General features: G+C 30.8%; 2 protein-coding genes across 2 annotated transcripts in view; one reads left to right on the forward strand and one right to left on the reverse strand.

Annotated features, from left to right (window-relative positions):
- Positions 1–25,174, reverse strand: part of Ance-3 (angiotensin-converting enzyme Ance-3) — a 94,155-nt gene that overhangs the window by 38,443 nt on the left and 30,538 nt on the right. The gene's annotated exons all lie outside the window — the stretch shown is intronic.
- On the forward strand, positions 14,785–16,639 carry LOC149485297 (uncharacterized). Its single transcript, XM_089700044.1, has 2 exons — positions 14,785–14,909; positions 15,213–16,639. The coding sequence occupies exons 1-2, from the start codon at positions 14,898–14,900 to the stop codon at positions 16,302–16,304; spliced, it is 1,104 nt and encodes a 367-aa protein (XP_089556170.1). The 5' UTR covers positions 14,785–14,897; the 3' UTR covers positions 16,305–16,639.

The following is a 25,174-nucleotide window of genomic DNA, read 5'->3' on the forward strand; positions in this document are numbered from 1 at the left end:
TTCTGTACAAATAGGCTTAAGTAACGTAATAATGTGAGAAGTATTAATTGAAGTTTTCGGTGAACGCGTAGATAATATACATATTTCTACAGAACGAAATGTATCTTTATCTGTTAGGTACTGTATCTTTTTTTTTTGTGGTGATTCTCAATGTTAGCCAGAAGGGCTACTACATTTTAACGCGGACGCGGATACTGTATCGAGTATCATACGACTAAGAAGGAAAATGATAGACAAAGAACTATGCCTCTAAAGAGATTTTAAGAGAATTGAATTTGCTTGAAATTGTAACTTGAATTATGAGTACTTATAGTCCTACGGTCCTAGGCTTTCATCATTACAGAATTGCACATTGCAAAGGACATCGGCCACTGCCCATACATACCAAGACCTGACTATGAAATGTCGCGACCATGATTAATATAGGGCTTAAATGGTTCGCCTAACCACCCTTAGCAATCCCACATTGCAAATATATTATTTGAAAGTGGTGGAGCTTAGAATTTTTACATAATTTGCCATTTTTGAGGTTATGGCTACGTATATAATGAATATGGTTTAGAGTTATACCTACAACCATAACTAAATTCTAAGGGTGGACGACGTAGCCTATGTTATTTATTTGATTGATATATAAGCCAATACAACACAAATAATAAACAAATTCATGTTTTTCAGCTACGCGTCAGTCATGTCATGTGTCATCTAACCTTTGTGACTTGTGTCTATTATGCCGGTAAAAAATACGTTCCGTTTTACATATTTTAGGTATATTATTAAATGTATTTATGGCAAAAAATATTTTTTAAATCTATAAATTATATCTTTCTTACTGTTTTTGCTATTAAATATGATAGGTGAAATAAAACAAAGAAATATATATTATTATTCTAGTATTTTTTTAAACGTAATCGCTAATTAACTCCCGCTGCGCTGTGAAAACGAAACGCATGACACAGGTAAAAATGAAAGACGTTTGGATGCGTTCAAACAATGTTATGAATTTGAGTTTATTTATTAATAATACATAACATTTTCCCGGCCCGAAAAAAATAAGTTAGACCCCGTTAGTAAAAGCACGCATAAATTACTATTTTTTGATACACCGATGATTAATGTTCGCATTCAGGTCATATGTGGCCATCCTCCTCTATCGTTGGATTAGTTACTCCTGCCTTTGAAATGAGGCACGATGTACAATTTGAATTATCTCAAATTTGACTTCAAACAATTTAGTTTGTATCATTACCAGCACCTACTGTACTTAATTTTCCATATATGTAATCAAAAGGAGAGGAGGAGAAGATAAAGCCAATAGACGTTAGTTCAGAGTTCCTGACTCACACTGAACAGTTCACCTTTTCCTTGATGTATACAAAAACTTACTAATGATAGATTTAAATTTTTAAGTGATAAGGTACGAGTATATTAAATACAACAATGATGGGAGAACATTGATAGGGAAACAACATGTCCATCAACAAAAACCACAATGCGTCTGAACATTTGTTATATCTTGGTCAAGATGAAATTAAATAAAGAAAATTTAACACAATTTATATACTTATAGGATTAACTTTAATGTTGCTAAATAATTAATCGGAGTACACGTACAAAGTGATCAGCTCTACCTTTTTTATTAGAACAGACTTTAACTTATAAAGACAGAATAAACATAATATTAAAATGTTTCATATCTTCTTTCTTTACTTCTTATAAAATTTATCTTAAATTGAGTCATTATATTATCTTAATAATTAAACTCTATCATCTTGAAAATTTTCATGGCAATATTACGAAAAGAGCTTGTTTTCACACAACGCATATTATTATGATGAAATTTGGCTGTTTGAAGGTTTTATATTAATAATGTTACGAAATAAGCATAAGAAAACGGATGCTCAAAGACAACCCAGTTTTTAGGTAAGATTTTTCTCTTTGCAGTCTTATAATAAATGTTTAATGTTATGTACAAATAATTGATTTGTAGAACGTAGTAGGTAAGGAAAAATATGACATGGCATTAACTATGTAGTCATATTATTCATTTAACTTATTAATGAATGTATTTCACTAAATAAATTACAAAACGACTACAAAGAAGTAAAACTGCAATTTCGGAAGTTTATTTTAATGACTCAAACACGGACATAATTAATTGAGTCATGTGCACTGAAGGTTTTTATTCTATTTCAGTATTTTTTCTACGAAAAGGTGACGGACTTAAATTTAACCAAAAAATATACCTATCTGTCTAGAAACAATTCTAATGGAATATCGAATTCTACGTACTAGATCGATTTGAACTGGAAAATATTTGTTAAATTTTCAAATTTAAAGTGCAAATGGGAATCTATACTCTATTATTTAAACGTTATTTATTTTGAGAATTATCTCAATTTATTTTGACTTAATAAATAGAATTGATAAAAAAATTGCGCGAAAACTTCTCTAGATATTTATATTTTCTAAAAGTCGCGCCATCTGTAGGCGTTATAAGAAACAAATGCCGTCAAGACATTAGTGTAATCACTAATCACCGTGTGGGTGTTAGACTAGAAACTATTGCCACCTTCTTTATATTGACGATAGAGGGCCTTTTAATCGCATATACATATAAACATATAGTTGTAGTAGATATTATTTAGGATGTATATGTTGTCTATAATTCATTATTATTGTAATAATATAGACAGGTAGAGATTAAAAGTAAAATACTTAATTTGTTAAACTTTCACTATACGTACTACTTACTAGGTATTACCGTATTAGATATCAATGATTGTGTTTTTCAAGATAAAATTACGTAGGTACAGACAATGTTGCTAGACTGTAGGACCTTCTGGTATTTAAGCAGTTTGAAATGGTTTGTTGAGTTTTAAATTCATTGTGCAGTTAGCATTGTTAGGTTAATAACATTATTAGCATAAGAATCGTTATTTCAAGTAGCACAAATTCCATAAAGACGTGCAAAATATAATGTTGTAATTATTTAATTCGGGGAACATTTGGATGAACGTGTTTTAAATGTTACATTATGAACTTACACAACGCTTAAAACAAAAATAAAAAGATTTATAGTTCTCTTACTTTTATTTCATACGGTATACCTTTCACAACATAATATTGCGTCGCGGTCTGAGAACACTAATTATAATATCAATAATATGCAATACTTTAACTACTTATTGCCGACGATTCGCAGGATCCATAAATCAATTTAGAGGAGGTAAGCGTACAGAGGAAATTGAAACTAATAGGGGACATTAAGTGGAACATAATTGCCTTGAGTCGATTCTTCGAGAACAATATTGCTGTAAACTAAACGATGGATTTGTAATTTTGGAACAATTTGCTGCGGTTTTTTGTTGCAACTAGTAAGGGCCTAATTAAAGATTACAAGGAAAGGATAAAACAAAGGTTATTCTTGTTTTCATTAATTTGATACCTAATATGATAATATATATTATCTACCTATTTTTTATTGGTTGTTTTGTTGACAAAAGATTATTTGAATCGAGTAGTTAAAAAAACAAAGTACGTGAACGTTTTCCGTAGGTGTCTGCGAGTGAACTCAAATAAAAACTTAACTTTTTGCCTTTCCTTAGAAAATAATGCAAAATGTTCAGAAGTTGCAAGAAAAATATATTATTTTAACTAGTACCTAATATTAATTAGGTTAACTTTTGGCAATCGATATTTTGCACAATGACTTTCTCACGCACTTTAATTGGTTTCTAAAAGAATCAGTAACAGTATGAATACATCTAATTGAGAATTTATTTTACAATACGTTCAATCATTACTATTTCATTACATAAGAGTGGATGTGTAAGCATTTCTTAATGTGAGTCTAGAATTTATACAATGATTTGCTTGCTTTTGATTCGGTTCACGTGAGCGATTTGCAAATAATACCAACACTGATCTTTGTTGATATGTATTACAAAATTGGTATATAAAGTATTTTTTGAATTCATATGAGGAATTGCACATTGCAGCAGAGGAATGCATGCTCGTTTAGCAGTATATAGAGTTGTGGATTAGGGAATTATTCCAATTTTCTACGTTTTAAATGTTCACTTAAACGGCATCAGGTGTGGCTCATTATATTTAATTGTTATGAAATTACAGCTGTGGTCTACGTTTATAGTTTAACTTTATGAAAAACTGATATCAAACGAAACTTTATGACAATTTTGGCTTGAGGGCTCACAAACTACTGACAATTTATCACTACCTTTCAATGTTTGATAAGATATAGTAAGACATACATAATATTATATTATGAACTACTAGCTGTACCCCGCACACCTGTGAACAATAAAATTAAAATCGTTTTTTGATAAATAAAATAGGATATATATTATATCCTGGTTTTTCAAATATTTCATACTATAGGTATAAGGTACCCCAATCGGTTGTTTAGTTTTGTTGTGAAGCGTATCAGATAGACAGACAAACAGAATTTAACATTTCTAATAATATTAGTAGGTATGGTAAAGACTCAATAACAATTCTTTCTTGACTCTTGGCTGGAGACGAACCTAGCGCATCTAATTAACACTGGGGAGTTTTTTAACGTTTTACACCAATTATTTGTATGCGGATTATGTTCCGAATTCAACAATCTACATATCAAGTAAACGTGGCAAATCTCTAGCGCTATTACCGAAATAAACACCTAATACATATACGTAACACGTGTAACTATTTTCGCGTATTTGTTAACATAGATGTAAGGTTACGTATGCCATGCGTTGGGAAAAAATGGCCAAATGTTCGCCAGTAAAAGCGAAAACTTTTCACTAGCTGTGAGAATTGGAACATAGTTATAAGCCATTATTAATTTATTATATATTGTATTAACTTTTAGGGCAAATGTTACACCAATACGTGGTCATCCATCAAATATATCTATGAAAGAGAATGGGCAAATGTTGAAAAGCGATCGCTTATTATAATTACAAAGTTCACTATTACATATTGAATCAATCATAATATCACCTATAATTGCCTTAAACCAGTTTTACGAACTATATTTAGATATGCCTTAAGTTTTGATACAAGTATATTTTTATTTCATATGAAATATTCACTATATTGTACCTATGCCTTTGTAACTGTAAAGAAATACAATGAAGAGAAGTCAGTAATATGATGATAGAGTTAGTTTGTATTATAACCAAATTATGCTTTGTACTTATGAATGAATAGTTAATAGTACTACGAATCATTACGCTAGCTTATGAATTGCAAATTAAATGCTGTCATGTTTTGTAAACATTGTTTACGCGGTTTCGTTGTTAAAATTATGTTTTACCTTGCTGCCCTTCAAAATTAACATAATTTATATCGATTATGATTAACTGGATAATGATTTTAAGCCGAATTCTGCACAATTTACTTTATATTCATAAAAAATAAATTATTTTTTTGCTTGGTAGTTAGTTATATAATTTAATAGAAGATGACAAAATTTTTCATGGTAAAAGAGTCGGAAATTAATTTTATAAAATTCAAATATCTGCTCCGGAATGATTCGCTGGTCACAGCATAATTTGAAAACTGCATGAGCATTTATTCATTACTTTTAAGAAAAAAAAAATTGAATATCAGTGAAAATTTTTAAATGCTGGAAAACAGTGACCATTTAACCGTCTGTTTGTCTCATATATGTACGGAAGAACATGCTGGCTACACTTTACAATTACACCAAGTGTGTACGAGTGTAAACATAAGTGCATTCTCAGTTACATCATTGTAACTAGTCTGATGGAACGAAAAATAGGACAACTGAAGAAAGAATTGCTTTTTAAGAGTTTTCCAATTACTGTTTTTAAAGATATTTCTTTAAATAACAATGATAATATTTTTGACCTGACCTAAACTGTTACACTCAAATCTGGGTATATTATAATTTATGAGAGGAAATAATATATGAATTAAGCGATATGTTATCTTAATCTTAATCTCAATACTATTATAAAGGCGAAAGTTTGTATGGATGTTTGTTACTCTTTCACGTAAAAACTACTGAACCGATTACAATGAAATTTAGCACACATATAGAGGGTAACTTGGATTAACACATAGGATAGGTTTTATCCCGGAAATCCCACGGGAACGGGAAATATGCGGGTTTTCCTTTGAAAACGCGGGCGAAGCCGCGGGCGGAAATCTAGTTTATATTATATATTAAGCGATATATTCTAAACTTTATTTAACAAACAGCAGATTATTTAGTTATTCCTGAGTAGGTAATAAAGGCTATATTTTATTCTGTTTTTAATCCAGTTTGACCCGGAAGGAGTCGGGACGACCTACTAGTAATTTAAATCATTCTAAAAGTCTTTTGTATCAAACATTTAAACGATAACAACAAGTCCATAGTACCACTAATCTTGGGTTTATCATGGTTTGTTTTTGATTGCGTCAACATAAAATTACTATATGTATCAAGGTTAAATTTAACAGTGAAGGAAAGGCGGTTATTTGTTAACTGTAGTAAGTAGGTACATTAACTACATTTTTATTTTAAATGTTGTGTAAAAAGTTATTGCATTCTTTAAAGAATATACTTATTTTTATTATAAATGGTTGATGTGTTAACATTGCTTCAAATTTTCTTCTATGGAGTGGTTGAATTATTAATTCAATGATTCGATTTGCATGTGTTTGCATGTAATAAATAATACATTTTCTTGTTATTTTAGCAATATAATTATTGTTGATTAGCTGGCGCCTGCGACTTTTACTACTACTATTGTTTTATTTTGGCGGGTACACTATTTCCGAAATGAAAATATTCACAATTACTTTCTAAAACAAGAGCTACACAGAATGTTCCAACATAATGTATATAATTTATGAATGGAAATGAACTGATATATTTACTAACGATAAATAATTATATTGAGCATAAATAACGCTCTTAAAATAAGTTTCAATTAAAAATTAAGATTGCATTGATATATATCTTTACACTGTGATAATTTTATCTTACATTCTATTTTTTGTTTGATTGTATTTGCAATTATTGGTCCAATTTAAAAGAAATTGCGTTTCGTCGTTTTAAAGGATTTTTTATATGAAATGATTCTGTCTTTTGTATTATTGAATTTGAAAAAAACTTAAGGAATAAGTGTAATGTACGTAAGTACTTCAAGTAAAATTTTAAAATTAAATGTTATACTCACAAGTCACAAGTCTTATTATGAGCTATTTACAAGTTAAATTAGTCGTCTTACTACATGACGTTACGGTATTGCCAAAACGCGACCTTAAAATTACTTTCAACGCGCCTAAAGAAGTTTTACTTCAAAAAAAGATATTTCACAACGAATTCTTATTTTTAATTGAATAAAATTGATTGGTTAAACTAACAGAGAATATAGAATTAAAGAATACATTCCATACATGAAGCTATATTACAACATAGGTAAATTCGAATTTTTAAAGCGTTTAAAAATAATATTGTGCTATTCAGCGTTAAAGCTTATGACTTGCGCGCGAGGGATGTTAGTACGTTTTGCTCCACATACGCTGTACGTCGAGTGCCGACGACATTGCAAAAACACGCACTTTTCAATGTAATCGACGCGGTGAAGAAACCTTTAGTGACGGACATAATTACGAATTTTTAATACAGATATGTGCCAAGGCCATACTATTTTCTGATCATCTAGATATATGCTATTGCATACTGTAATTATATTTCAGTGATATTGAAAGGCACTAAGTAGTACTCGATTGCTACAATGCGTCTGTATAATATATAATTAATGAGTCTGGTGTGAAAATGACCTTCGTTTAAATTGGAGTAATGATTTATGTACATTAAGAAATTAAGAAGAAAAACGTTATTTTATAGTGATAATTATTTTAATGTATTTATGGATTTTATTTAAATGCATGATTAGGTGCTAAAAAGTTTACTTACGTAAAGTAGTGTTTGGTTCGAAATATGCATTTTGTTCTTAAATAAATATGATGTGTACTACGAATGTGTCATGTGTTTCGATTGCGATTGCGATTCGCGAAATTGATGTAAACCGTAACCTCAGAAATTATACCAACGTCATTTAAAAATTTACATGCCTACATCATAATATAGTTAGAGCTTTTACACTTAATAGAGACTGAGACTGAGTAATAATGTCAATAATTATTACTCAATTAGCGGTTCAAAGGTAAATTATGTAAAATACAATATTCCTTTTAAATTATTCCCATTCTAAGGAATTATACAGAATTACCTCATTTCTAAACGGATTTATTTCTATAACATATTTCATAAAGAAAATAAACAGACTGAATAATTTAATATGAGCGCCTTTCAGTATTGCGATATACCGAAATTGATATGATTTTCAAGCTTAAATTTCAGAACGTTGCTACACGGATGGATATATAATAAGTCAACCATAACCACATGGACATAGAGTAATTGAATATATTACGAAATCGACAATCTAATTATGTACAATAAATGATGCATGTATAAATTAATTTGAAAATGTACAAGGAAAAATAATTTTTAAAGGTGAGGAAAAATAATTGGAAAAATGTAAAATACTTGTTATATTTGTTTATAATGCTGTGTACATCTATATAGGGTCAATCATAAGAATATTCTTACTTTTGTATTTATTATTAAGCAATGATGTATGGCTGTCGATATACCCAAATAAATAAATAATTAATACAGTAACCATGTTTCATGAAACAAAATGCTATCTTTAATTGTAGTATTAGTTATTTTTTATGAAGATTAATTTTAAATATGGTCTGTTGACATATCAAGTTTGAAAGAATTATATGTATAGAGCTCGGTTATGGTAATGACTAAAATTGTAAAAAAATATGGTTTTTACCTCACATTGTATGAACTCTATAAAGGAGAAAATTTAATATAAAAATCGTAATCCTTTGTATCTATACTGGGGCCTTAGACAAAGTAACAATTAAAAAACGATAACGAAGTTAGAAAAGGCAAAAATGTATGGGATTGACATACGCCGCGTTAGATCACGTGGTCTATCTAATGTCAATCCCATACATTTTTCCTTTTCTAACTTCGTTATCGTTTTTTAATTGTTACTTTGTCTTAGGCCCCAGTACTGAATTAATTTTACAAAACAAATAATGAATACTGGTAGGTATAAGTTAGAAATCGTTTCTACAAGGTCATATGAAATTACTATCACTAAAATTATATAATAAGCTTGTTATATGTATATTGATACAATATCCAATTAAAATATAATAACATGACTTTTTACGTCACAAGATTTCAGTGAGAGAGAGTAGAGATTGTAATTATTTCATAAATCACATTTAAATTCAAGTCTGCATTTCCTTGAGATTAAATTATATGAAATAGTGTAATATTTCTATCTACATTACTCGTGTTACATAGATTTGATATGATAGTTTATTGACGCTAAGTAGAATATTGTATTGATCCAAAATATGAGGAGTCTTTTTAAACGAAATTTTAGCCCTGTTCAACACAAAAAAATTCCATTGAGAACCCAATAGTATATGTGTAACGCCTGTTTCCATTTTTCCATCAAATAGATATTAAAGATTGAACTTGAAACATAAGACCTCTTCATAAAAACAAGCACTGAGAACTGCAATAGGTACCACAGACACCTATAAAAACTATTATGTAAGACCTTTGATATTGACCGCCTGTTTAGTACAGCGGAAAACGCGTGAGCGAAAAAAAGCTCATCACGTTTAGGTTATTATTATGTCAATAAAGGTAATCGATCAGTGAAACAGATGTACAATGTATATGCCGCATGGGAGAAAACAGGACTTCACAGATTTTCATACTTATACCTACTAGCTTTCCCGGGAAATGTGGTTTTGCCTTACTCTTATCTCGATATGCACGGAAAATTTCTTAAAAATAGGTCAAGCTGTTTCAGAGGAGTATAACTACAAACACGCGACACGAATCATAAATATTTTACTACTAATAAAATTGAATACAATAATCTGAAAAAAATAAGTCTATCGTAAAGATTTAAAAGTTAGATACTTAATTCGCTGATACTTTTTACATTGTTATGTGATGAGCATGCCGAGAATCGAAAATATTCAGAGCGTACAATTTATTTTAACACAAGTACGTATTATATTTAATTATATTCTATTCCGGCCAATTATTTCAGCAATATTTAATTGGATGCAACTATCAACCTTATAGGCACAGTAATAGAGCCTGATAATTAGAAAGGAGACTATTTTTTGTGGGCCCACCAAGACTCGGTAACGTATAGTAATAAAAAAAAACGTGTAAAAATATAAAATTATATTATGAATTTTGAAGCTTCGTTGTTTTACAAACGAAACCGGAATCATGAAATCGAATTAAAAAGCCTTATTTTGATATCATCCCTGCTGTAGTGCTGTCAACAAACCAAGAACAATGGCCAACATTAAAAAAAAACTGGAACGAAACGTTTTTATCGATAGAATGAAAATAAAACCAAAAAGCGAAAAAAATTGCCTTCAATAAACCACTTAAGAAACTGTTTTTATTCTTATTTATATGGAAGAATATGATTGATAGCGATTTTAAATCCTGTCATTTATCAAATAAAACAATTTTTTTCTACTCAGCTAAAAAAATCCGTGTAACGAAACGTTATATCTATTGGCTGCTTTGATGGAATATGTCAGATTCCTCCTGTCGTTGCCCCCTGCGTCAATGTTTGCAATGAATGTAACCAATGTTTTTTTTACCTATTTTAAAATGAAATTGCTACAACTTAAGAGCGTTTAATATTACAATTGAGCATGAATAATAGAATAGCTGTGCAAATGGATACCTATCCTAATATTATGTAACTACCTACTCCTAGTCATAAAATATCACGTACCTAAATACCTACCTACTTAACTAATAATTTCTTATTGAATCAGTTTTCCCAATCACTAAAATCGCATCAAGGTCCAGTAACTTGAGGTACACCCACTTATATCTATTTTCTATACTATTTATAACCAAATCGGGTCTCTGTGTTTGCGGTACCTTCGTTGTGTCCGATTTCCGAGCTTGGAATCGTGACAATGTTTATGATGTTTTCTAATATTTATTTATTCATTTATTTAAATATATTGTACCCAATGATTCGGATGGGTCACACAAGACAAATCGCTCATTATCAGTTAGTTTTTATGTAGTAATGAGGTGAAAGTTTGCACACGTATTTCTAAAGATTCCGGTTAAATCATGTAAAAGTTCACCACATTAATCTGGGGACTTCAAGGAACAAATTAACACACATTTCATTAATATACGCTAAGAAATTGAGGTGGGCCTATTCTCCAAACAAAAAAAATTGTCTCCTTTCTTTTTCATTTTATTTTTTAGTATATTTGCGAACATAAACGAAATTGTATGTGAATTTAATTCTGTTAAACTTTTTATTGTTTGTAAAAAAATGTGTATATAATATCATCAATAGATAGTTATTTATTGTTTTGTATTGAGTGTAAAATAAATTGATATTTAGACAATTTAATGATAAAGATTCGTTAAGACTCTGACCTAAATTAATTGTCTACCAACATTTATAATAACCCCCTGTCGATATTTTTTTTTTCATAAAAAGAATAATAAAAGCGCGTTTGAATTATTTTATAAAATATTTAAATTAATTATAATATAAGGTATATTTAAGGTCTTATAGTGAAGGTACGAAAGCGGTTTTTAAAAAGTTCTATACTTAATATTACGGACCTTATAATTTACCTTATAATCAATTTTTTTTAAATATTATGGTACTAAATACTCAGTAAAATTGGTCAATATATTTGGAATATTTTATACCATCAGATTATTTAATGTCGAACCAATATAAATTAATAAACATATCTATGGCGTACAAAAAGCCTATAAACATTTTTTTTAATATTAATCAATTTCAAATGTATGTAAATTTTAACCAAATTCTCCACATACCAACATGAAATGTTTGTAATATAATATTCAAATTATATGTTTCTAAACAACGGCTACTAGATTTACAACTACTACCGTAAACTGAGATTTTTATTATTAAATCTTTATTGTACGAAAGCTGCTCTTCTTCTTTATAGAAAATATATAGACATAACAAATAAAAAGTACCTATAGAATGAATGGGACAAATGACTTTATGTATAAGCCATCGCTAGCCATAAAATTGTATATCGTATGGCATTAAATTACGTATTATCAAGATATAATCTTATTTACTAAAATTATACTGCTATTGATATGTGTCAATTAATCTTAGTTCGTGTGAGGTATAATGTCATAGGCTAATTAAATGGATTTTTCGATCATACAATATTAAAATGTACGCCGCAGTCTGTATATTATGTTTATTACGTTTTATATTATTATCTAATATGTGAAATATGTGTTAATCAACACTATGCACAATTGCATATAGCCGACCAGAAATGTAAAGAAAATCAGAAGCCAATTTCTTTCTTTAAGAAAGAAATATTCAGCCATCTTCACAAACTTCCATTATCATAATATTAGTAGTATACAATAACAAAACTAGAAAACAAAAATAAGCAATAAATCCTATGTAATGAGTAAAAAATATTTACCAAATACCAAGAGGCATATTATACTAATTGACCCAGGGTCACGCTTTGTAGATAACAAATAGAAACTAAGTAATCAAAACGTCTAAATCGATTAACTAGATAGCATTACAGGAACTTCAGTATTAAATTAATTATTGCATACATTCATTTCTTCGTTAATATTATCGTTTAGGTATTATATTACCTACAAACAACAAGGTTATAACAAATCGTTTTTAAATTGAATAATAGTTTACTAAAACTCTTGAGCTATTGAAACTTGAAACCAGCTTTAGGCCAATGACTTCACCCGTGTTTTCAAAGAAAAACCCGCATAGTTTCCGTCCCTGTAGGATTTCCGGGATAAAATCTATCCTGTGTATGTTTTTGTATGCAACCCTCTATGTGTGTGCCAAATTTCATTGTAATCGGTTCCGTAGTTTTTGCGCGAAAGAGTAACAAACATCCATACTTACAAGCTTTTGCATTTATAATTTTAGTATCATTTCCTTCACTAGTACATAGTAAGCTCTTTATTGCCCGAATATTAAGGACTATTTTACACACTGTAAGGCGGAAAACGTCGATAGACATAACCTACTTATGAAAAAGATGATAAACTAACCTCTTAAGCAAAGTAACTATTCTCTAATCTGTGTCTTAAGGTCTAGATTTCTAGTTATTAGATAATTAGTTAGCATGCCCATTTCAGCTAGTGAAGGGCTTACTTTCAATAGACTGGAATGCAAAAGCGTGTACATTTAATTTAATTATTGTCTCAGCTAAGCTGTCTCTACACTATTGGGCAATGAAATTCTTTGTCTATTTAATTGTGTCAACATGGAATCTTATCGTTAATGTGTATATGCCTTAAATGGCGAACGAGAATACGTCTTTAGAGGTAGACGGCAGGCTTAATAGTAAATGGGTCAAGTTAAGTAACCATTATGAGAATTGAAATTATAACTTGGGTACAATCATGTGGACCTGAATAAAACCTGTATTTAAAATTGTCTTTCCTATGCGAAATTTCATCCTGATTTAAACGAGTGCTTTGAAAGAGCTAAAATATGCATGTATGTTAACCAACCTTCGCTTATTTGTGAAAAGAAAACGATCGATATACTATTGTATATACACTATGAGATAATCGGAAGCATAACATTATCGCAAAATGTTCATTTTTCTTTATCGTGTTTTATAATTATTTGTAGTAAGATAATTTATTAGCATGATGAATATTTGAGATATAAGGAACATCCCAAAATGTTGCAATACAAATATAGATTTTAAAAACTTTCAAATGTTTTATCAATTTTTGCAAAAAGTTGAAGGTGATTTAAAGATCAATAATATGCTTTACACTTACTTAATAGTATCGATTGTCTAAACTTGTTAATTTGAAGAATTATTAAGTGTTATAATTTTTGTTTAACATAAATCCTTAAGCATATTGCATGTATTTAAATGATATATTGAAGATATAGCACGGATTTCCAATTTAATTGGGTTCTTTATATTTTGATTATAGTTCATTAATCATTGTAATTTGCTGATAATCGTGTTTTAGAACGTTATAGTATGTTTAATTGAATTATATAATTAGGCTGGAGAATCATCTAGACTTGACGTTCTTCACTAAAATCTGAAGACCTTAACTTCTTATTTATAAATATTAATCAGGGTCTACATTGTATTTAATGACAAATTGTAAATGTATTTTATTAGATATCGTAAAATAACGTATAATCCAACTTTATGCTATAATTTTTCATAAGTTATTGTCGTTTTATTGGACAACGAAGTAAATTGATCTTATTAAAATAGTAATTTTTATAAAATATAAACAAAACATTCAACTACATACGTATGCATGTTTGTGAATTAAGAAACGTACAACTATACATTTCGTTGTGATGTGGAGGTCAATAACGTTTATATAATCTAATTTATGTATAAATGTCAAAATTTGATTATAATGTAACTTTAATTGAATGTCACGAAATAGTTAATGGGTATAGACGTTATCAGATATTACTAAGCTTCAGGAACTGTCCGTATTATCTCGAACATAACCGGTCCGAATCTCCACAACGCCAATATGGAGCATTTTGGCTTTGCGCTTTATGATACCCCTCGAAAGCGAAAGTGTAACGTAGTCCTACAGAGCTGTGTCTTTTTTTCTTCGCTCCGCCGCTCATGCCGCTCATATATATATCGAAGCTGAGACCCAACATGCATCATTCGCATTCAGGACCTCAGTGCCTTCAGTGCAACCAACCAAACGCAGCATCATGAAGCTCATGGTGTGTGTCTAACATAAATTGTGCTTGTGCAAGTGTTTCATGTGATAGTGCAACCGATTTTCTGGATTTGCCCTTATTTCTCAAACTACATTGCTCAATACGGAAATAGTACTAGAGCACTATATTTGAATTCTAAGTAATGTTAAATAAATAGTGAAGGTTTAACCTTCAATTAGAATCGCATAGAATTATATAAATAAAACCTTTTCTTAGCCAAAAATAACTAACTGAACCGTTTAACTTCTTTGTTAGCAATTTTCGACTTATTTTTTTATGCATTCTAATGTGATCTTTTAATTACAGCTCGTGGCCGCCAGTCTGGTGGCTGTTCTGGCTTTCGCTCATGCTGAAGAAGCCAAGACAGCAGAAAAAGAAGTGGCAGTAACCGACAATAAGGCGGCAGCCGACGAAAAGAAACACGAAAAACGTGGTCTCATTGGTCTCGGATATGGACATGGAGGATTCGACGGTGGCTTCAGCAGTGGTTACGGCGGTGGTTACGGCGGCGGTTACGGCGGTAGCTACGGCGGTGGTTACGGAGGTAGCTTCGGCGGTGGCTTAGGCGGTTACGGTGGACACGAAGAAACCCACAAGACCATCACAGTTGTAAAGAACGTCCCAGTTCCTTACCCAGTGGAGAAACATATCCCATACCCCGTTGAGAAACACGTCCCCGTCCCCGTAAAGGTTCCCGTACCTCAACCCTACCCAGTGGTCAAACACGTCCCTTACACCGTTAAGGAGCTCGTCAAAGTACCAGTACATGTACCACAGCCTTACCCCGTTGAAAAGAAAGTCCCATACCCCGTACACGTGCCTGTCGACAGACCCGTTCCAGTTAAGGTGTACGTGCCCCATCCTTACCCAGTCGAAAAGGAAGTACCTTATCCCGTTAAAGTTCCAGTGCCAGCACCTTACCCAGTTGAAAAGAAGGTTCCATACCCAGTGAAGGTACCAGTCCACGTACCAGCTCCTTACCCAGTCTACAAGGAAGTCGCTGTTCCCGTCAAGGTTCCCGTCGACAGGCCTTACCCCGTCCACATTCCCAAGCCTGTGCCTTACCCAGTTGAAAAGCCAGTGCCCTACCCCGTAGAAAAGCCCGTGCCTTACCCCGTCAAGGTACCCGTCGACCGCCCAGTGCCCGTCCACGTTGAAAAGCCAGTGCCTTACCCCGTCAAAGTGCATGTGCCAGCGCCTTACCCCGTCGAAAAGCACATTCCCGTGCCAGTAGAGAAGCACGTGCCAGTGCCCGTCCATGTGCCCGTCGACAGGCCCTACCCAGTCCACATCGAGAAGCATGTTCCATACCACGTTGAGAAACCCGTACCTTACCCCGTTAAGGTGCCAGTTCTCGTCGGCCATGGTCACGAGTATGGTCATCATGGAAGCTATTAATGGCTGCAGGAAGGAGAGGCTCTATTGTGATATATAATATAAGATTAGCACAAAGTAATGGTTAAGCCAGTGAGTCAACTATCAGAGTGGATATTGGTACCCACTAGATCTCTGGATAATACTCTGAGGCTCAACTGTTTTGCACTGATACGAATTGCTTATATTATTTTTTGTTATTTTTTTTATTTTTGTATGAAACCTGATCGGTTGTTGCGTTGTATAATTTCGAGTTGATGTACCTGTTACTTTAGAAACGACAAATTGTTTCCCTTTATAGAAAAAAAGTTACCATTATTTTAAGTAATAAAACTTGGCGATGCCAAAAATGAACGAAATCTTTTATTGGTTCCCCTATTGTTTTCTGAGTAATTACGTATAGTATGTTATTATTCGATCCGTGGGTTGTAAGTATTTGCGAAATACGACATAATACGGCCTAGATTAGTATCGCATCGCAAGCCACTCGGATCGCCGCTAGTTAAATGATGTCGAAACATTTGACAATAAACGCATATATGCCGTTGTTTTGCGTAACTGATGTAAGTAAATCTTTGTAAACGACGGTTATAATAACTCATAACAAAATTTATACGAAATAATTTTTTCCAGTACATTCTTGCAGTACAGATGCCATTAACATTTGAAGAACCTTCAAGTTGATTTTCTAATTATAACTATGGTATGCGAGTATTTCGTAGCGACTGACGCGTTCGTTTGCACAAGAAGTAATTTGCTAACAACACATATTAACTGTTTTCATAATACTGGTGACCATCATTACTTGTAACTCCTCAAACTAATCTGATTGCTGTATACGAAATATGATCGAATGCGCTCTTTGGTCTCGTAATGAAAGTTGTCAGTAACTTGTTTGGAATTAAATTTACCGCATCGGAGAGTGTCGATTGCTTACATTGTGATTATTTACAAGTGTTATAGCATATTTTAAAGTCATTAACGACGTTAATAATAACATGTAGATTATAAATCATTTTACAATATTGAGAAATGTTATCTGAGCATTTTTATTTTGTAGATAGAAATTAGAATATATTTTCAATGCCTTTAAGGCTTTATGAAAAGAATAGACACAAAATATGGGCGACTCATATTTGCTCCTATTACAGCGTACAAAATTGTATACTTCTCGCATAAAAATAACCTCATAAATTTTGATTCTTATGGGTGTCGATAATAATAGACGTTTTTAAAGGGCACCATCCTTTTTTAACATTAATAAAAAAATCTGAGCTTTAAGATATTTTAGAAGACAATTAAAATTGTTTATAGTTTCCATTTCATCTCGAATTAATTTGCAGTAAAGGGTCTTAGTAATAATATGAAGTTAAGGGACAGGGAGATAGAAAGCCGAAAAAAATTATTTTGCCTTTTGTGGTATGAATCTCTAAAAAGGGCGCCAATACTTAAAATTACAGATTCTATTTGCATAAAATAAAAATATTAGTATTCGTATATAATATAAGAATTAAGAACAACCTATATTTTAACAATAAATTAAAAATCTAAAAGCAATTTCGATGTTTACATAAAAACACACGATTGTGAAATTTAAAACTATAAATCCTATATTGAACCCGGCAGTCGCAATAGATACGTGTGATGTGTTTAAAGTGTTCATAGAGAATTGTTATGGGTAATACCATTTGCTCTCATTGCATTCTAAATTGTGTTTATTACATGTTAAAAACAAACAGGAAATCGTCAAAGTGTATTAGTTTCTTAATATCGTGAATATTAATTGAAATGGAATAAAGGCTTAGGGCTTTCATGGCCTATTTACATAATGTTGTCAAACACGAATTGTAGAATATGTATACTACAGTACATTTTATTTCAGTATATTTTTTTGCCTGGTAGAGATACTGAGTAGCGATACTGCACAGTAATAAGACCGCCCATTGTGCTATATTTTTAATCTATCAAAATGTATTTTGTTTTCATGCAATAAAGTGTCAATAAATATATTACTATTCATAATATGTTGTAAATTATTGTGATGTAGAAAATTCGATAATTTTCCACAAAAGTGGAAATCTTGTTGACCACCAAACTCACTATTTACATTGAATCTGTTGATATTTAACTAAAATTTTAATAATATCACTTTGACCTGGTTATTTTAAACTGCAAGTTACTGTTAACCGTTTCATTTGGTGTACAAATTATGTGCCTAGGCTTTGCGCGTGATACGCGTGATTTTTCTTTTTTAATAGATTTTTTTTGTAAAGTTTGCGATATTTTAAAAGTTTCTCTTATACTAATGACTTTGATATTTAAAAGATCAAATGATCTGAAAATTTATTGAAATATAAACGAGCTTTACTCATAGGTCCACTGTCATACACATTACACACATAATATGTGGGTTTATATCTAAATATGTAATGAGGTAACCTTAATCCAATAAAAATATTGTATATCAACAATATTTATAAATTATAAATAATAATATCATTACATAAAAGCAAGTCACAACCCTGCATTTGAAGCCTGAAGCGAAATTCGAAACTGATCATTATGCAAATTGAAACCTTATATAAATCAGTATTATGATATTGTCTTAAAGTACTTGCTCTAAAATTATTATAAAATTGTGCTTTCTTACAAAATGGATTAACTTTACCCATACTTAGTGCTAACTACAGTAACGTTTTACGTAATTTGCGATATTTCTCGTAAAGAATTACGTCATTGGGTAATATCAGAGTATAATTATTAATATGTATTATTGAACATCGGATAACCGTAAGAAATAATACGTAATTGATTCGAAACCTATTTCTTCTCTTTTAGTAAGAGATAAAGTGACATCAAGAAAATGTAATTTCAATGACAATATAAAGCGCGTCACACGGTGAAGATACTATAATATTTTATCTTAAGATACGGTTATATTTTATATTATAGTATCTTAAGGTATCCGGTATCAGCGTTCTGACCATCATTTTTCTGTTTGTCATTGCGTACTAAGACCCCTGTAGAACCACCATCCTGTTACAAATGACCCACAAAATTTCGGGTCAGTTGTAACAGGATGGCGGCTTTATTCTATAGCCAGCAAATTCAATCCGCTTTCAAGTACACCGCATACAAGCTTTATGTGCCTTATGTCATTGCAAGTTTCCTCTACATTTACAAGGTATACATATTTTATATAAAGTGTCTTATGTGTACAAAACTATGTAGATAGATTGAAAAGTTAAAATGTTATTCAATATTTTTTATTAAAAAGTTAAAAAAAGTATGATTCTAACATATATTTTCAGAATGAATTATTTAGAGAAAATTATGTGATGCTCTAAATATGTATATATAATCCAGAATTATTATTAATAACAGGGTTAAGATGACGTCACAAGGTTTATAACAAGTCAACGGCCTACTGCTAAAGGTCACCTATTGTTCACAGTAGCGGCCTATCTCTACATACAATGGACCATTTCACAACCTCTTCGAATGTAGAATGTTTATTATTGTTAGCAAATCAATCATAATCTATGAAATTTAATCGGAATTTATATATGGCAATAAATTATTTTATATGAAAAAAAAAAAAACGATTTTCCGAATAATTATGTAATTTAAGCTTCTTTCATAGAGTAATGAAATCTATACTAATATTATAAAACTGACGAGTTTGTTTTTTTGACCGCGCTAATCTCAGGAACTTACTGATCCGATTTGAAAAATTCGTTCGGTGTTAGGTAGCACATTCATCGAGGAAGGCTATAGGCCATATATCATCACGCTTAGACCAACAGGAGCGGAGCCACGCGGGTGAAACCGTGGAGCGCAGCTAGTCCATAATATCTAAAATATAGATTATACAATATGGAAATGACAGAAGCTTTTTATTTACTATTTATTATCTATAATCAAAAAGCTTCTGATATTTTTATGCCTATCAGTCCAGAACTGTCTGTTCAAATATCTTTCGGTAACCGCATACATCACGTTATAATATCTAGCCACCAGTCTGTATCGTAGATAATAGCTTACTCTGATTACATAGGAACACATTAAACAATATTTTCCCGCGCTAACTAGGAACCGATTTAGTTATGCCACATTCACGTAAAAAGTTATAAGCTTTTCTCGTAACAATGACATGTAATGTATATGTGTTATCATTATTTTATCTTATTTATAAGAACAAATATGTAGTTGAACTAAAAATAAAGTCTATCCTCTAGTTAAGTTTGTCATAATACGTGGGTATAGATTTGGTGTAGATGTTTAATTGGGAACTTTTAGACAAGTCATTTAGTTTTACGAGATGGAATAGAAGAATGAGTTATTAAAAAAGTAAAAACAATGTTTATAAGCGAAATAATCTGAAAAATTGATTATAAATGAAAGCTCCGGTATTGTATCTAATGTTAAAGTTTGGTTAAAGTTGATATTATATTAAAGTGTAAAATCTCTTACCAAATTGAGATATGAATACGAACATTAGCTAATTGGAAACCAATATGTTGGGCAATAATGTGGTTATCTAGTACTGGTATCGGATATATCATATACATTAGACTGGTCAATAAGCCACAAAATCCCTTGTTTTAATACGTGTTTCTAAATTCAGTATCCGGCTTCACTTACATTGTATCCGTGTAAATAGTAGGTAGTTAATATAATAATATGTATTTCCTTACTATCCACCTATATCTAAATTACGTGAAGATCTGATTAGTCATTCCTTGAATAATAGCAATGCCGCATACGTCCTGCATCCTGATAACGTTTCGCGATTTTAGACCTAGTAAAAGTAATAGGCTTCCAAAATGCAAAAAAAAATGAATATAATGATTTATTATAAATAATTTTAACAAAAGGGATATAGTGTACTAATATATCCCTTTTGTTAAAATTATTTATATATCAATTATATATAACCTAATGTTAAATTGGGAAAGGCGTTAAATGGACGCAATGCAGAGAAACCCTGTCTTTTCCTATATAACTATGATGCAAACGAATTACTTTATATCAAAGCAAACTCTATGCTCAAAAACTCGTGCTTTTAAATAAAAAAAAGAAAACAAACATTCAAAGATTTTGTAATCGCAATATTATTTTGTATGTTGAAGCCACTGGAACAAATACGCTGACGCGACTTAAAAACTTACTGCAAATACAACTTGTCTTAGAAATGTTTTATGGGATATATACAGGATATTTTTTACGTTAAAGATTTATGCTAAGTCTGGATGTACGCTACAGTTTAATAGCCCTTATCTAATTCTCCTACCGATTACAAAAAAAATCTTTAAACGTGTAAGTCGATGCTAAAATTATAAAACCATATTTTTAATTCTTTTAAAATAACTGCAGCGATGGCGTTAAGTTTAACGTTTTGTGTATAATATTATGCACAAAAATTATGTAAATTTGAAGTAATAAAAAGCGAACATAAACACTGCCCAGTCAGGTTTACTTTCGATATCATTTACTCTCGATCTTATTTGTATCTTGTGATTCATACAATCAAGTAGGTTACCGGTTTGTACATAGCGGAATGCATTTCCCACGACTAAACAGCTACATTACTTCTATATCTAGGAACTATTACGCTGTCAACAATCAATTGAGATAAATTTCAAAATCAGTATTCGTTTTATCTTAATGTTTTTTATGTGTTATTATATCCTATAGACATCCTGGTTAATATCACGGAATTTACTAACTATAAAGGTTCCTAATTTTTCCGTTCTAGAATCGACAGGAAAAAGAAATAGTCGCATCTAGCGTGGAATTTCAAGCTTTTACAAAACTGACGCTTTAAAAAATTACGTTGATAGTAAAAACATTCCGAATCTAGAAAAAATTACAGTCCATATAAAAGTTCACACACAAGTATATTGACTTGAGTTCATAATTATGTAATTGATAATTATTTTTAAAATATTCACAGTTGGAATCGTTATTCAAATGGCTTCCAATAAGCAATTTACTAGAGCCATCTACTGGTAGTGCTTGGAATTATTACACATACGTAAAACTCAATATGTTTGTAACGAAATGAAAGGTTTCATGTATACGACGAAAAGAGGCTCTATCTGCTATAAGTTCCGAGAATTGCCGCTACGTGTGTGTGGCAGCACCTGTAGTAATAAGAACTTTTACATACTTACTGATTCCTCGGGATAGCTTACCTGAAAAAATAAAAAGATCATGAAATACAGATTTAGTTAGAGTATCTGTTATACGGAAACAAATATTGTACATTTATATATTTTTTACAATAATAGATTGTGGATGGAGTCCTGATATATAAAGTAAATAATAATATTGTTCTCTTTCCTTTCTTTCATAAAAATTACAAAAAGGAAAAATGTATGTTTGTCGCTTCTACACGAAAAAATGTTTATATTATATATATAAATGACACAATAATACGAGCAGTTCACAATTTTAATTAAATTTAATTAACAATGTAATAGTTGTGCCATTACTTTTATTCACAGCGAACAATTTGCTAATTTTAAGTATAACAAAGACTATCATAATAATTAATGCTTTTATTTGTACATTTTTGTATTGTTACTCTCTTACAATAATATATTTGCTTATAAATATATTATGTTAAGAAGCTTAAAGATAAACAAAACTCTTTTAAGTGAACCTTCTTTAGGCGCATTGAGAATAAAATTTCGGCGTCATGGCAATACCGTCACGTCATGGAGTAAGGCAACGATATTGGTATCTTTGAATCTTGCCAAAGAAGTTTTACTTCTGACAAGTGAGCTCGGTACACACGCTCTTTTTATGTTTATAATGTTATAGTTCAAAAATTTATTATTTGAATATTTCTTCCATGTACCCAGTGAACGATTTAAATACGTAATTATTACCAGTAATTACGAAACAATGAGGCCGTTCCATAATGTAGCTCTTTTAATCATTCACTGTTCAGTCTAATTGTTTATGTTATTAATAGGATCAGTTTTTTCATAATTTTGATACGTATTTTACATTGAATAATTACTTAGTGCACGAACACATCCGCTTGCAATCAGTTACGTGAATCATTTGATTGATCTTCTCATATATAATGCTAAATATCGATAATACAATTTTTAAGGAACAATTGATTTTGCAGGTAAAGCAATTCTTTAACCTGTATAACTTTTTCTTGGAACGAATTCAATGAAAAAATACGACAGTTAAGTGACTAAATAATATAAGTACATAATATGTACTCGTATGAAAATTGTATAAGAGAAGACTTTAGCCATAGCTCCTAAAGCTACACTTGTGTTCTTATACTTATATTTATATCTTGTAATAATATATAATATATAAATCTTGTAATTAGAATTTTATTAAATCGTTACGTAGAAGGGTATAAATGTAACACTAAACTTATAAATATCAGCTAGACGATAGTGAGACGCGATTTCCTGGATTACGAGAGTCGAGAGCGCTGATAAATCATACAGTTGGTATCATTTACTAATGTGCTGTAATCTAGAGGATATTTTGAAACAATAGAATTGAGTTTCTCTAATTGAGCGATATGAAAAAGTTGTAACACATAGAACGAGTATATAAATATCACACAGCAGAAGGTTATGTTTGTTTGAACGCGCTAATCTCAGAAACTGCTGGGTCGAATTGATAAATTATTTATGTATTGAATAGTACATTTATCGAGGAAGATTATAGGTTCTGAAGCATCATGCTTAGATAATTAGGGGCGGAGCAGCAAACAGCTGTCTCTCAAACATTATTTTAGACAACCGTTTTGTCATATTGAAACTAAAAAATATGATTGATTACACACACATCAATCAAGTTTGGTAAAATCAATGTAAAATACTATAAGTATACGGTAAAATAAGGTATTAAAGTAAATTTTGATAATGAAGGAAGCTGTGGTGAGTAATTATTATGCATTTAGCAGCTGTCGTTGATATATGACTGTTAATATTTTACACCAAGGCGGAAAAACGTGGGAAGTGCAGCGAAATGTAGGTTAAGAATTTCAGTTTACACTTACACATATCCGTTAAACAAGAGAATATTTATTTAATTCAGACTTAAATAAAAAGCAAGCAGTCGTTTAATTGCTGATAAAAGTGAAAACTTATAACTTAGAAATTTAGTACGTATTTAAATTTGCAATTTCATTACATTAACATATCGGTGACGACATTATTGTCATAAGATTTTACCCCTACCAAAAAGTATTCAACGCGGCTACAGATCGTTTTACGGCGTGGCATATCATAGCTTTTTTCTACTTAACATACAACATAATATAGTATCTATATTAAAAACGTGTTAATTCTATCTATAAACCTATCCAAACATAACTACGAAATTGTAAAATCAGTCCAATGTGCAAGTTAAATAAATGTAAAGTTAAATAAATGTAAAAATCCCCTCTATCGAGGAAATATAGATCACTATTAAGTGATAAGGCCGCCAAAATAGTTGTACTCTGTTCTATGTGTAAGTAGTTATAAGGTTTCTTAACTGTACAACTATTAAAGAGTTAAGTAAATAAATACAGTTGACAGTTTTAATAAAATATGCATAAAAAACAAACACATTTAACTTCTAATTTTCCTGCTTTCCTATTAATGACAAGAGTGAAATTTCTTTCACAATACATTTACAAATACAATCTAATTCGAACAGCCTACAATTTAATGAAGGTACGTATAATATCTGTCTATTGTTATAATTCAGGTTGTAACAGTAGTCTACATAGTTCGTTCAGCACAATTAAATTTAACGGAAGACGGCGCGTAAGGCTCGATCTTGCAGTTCGATAAATTACATAATTTCTATTACCATAACATTTAAAGTATCACAATACATTAATATACACTTTGTAATACAGA

This window comes from Colias philodice, chromosome 10 (assembly GCF_061535455.1).
Source record: "Colias philodice isolate Cphi_HAF_F1 chromosome 10, ilColPhil1 Martin Lab GWU primary, whole genome shotgun sequence".
Taxonomy (NCBI): domain Eukaryota; kingdom Metazoa; phylum Arthropoda; class Insecta; order Lepidoptera; family Pieridae; genus Colias; species Colias philodice.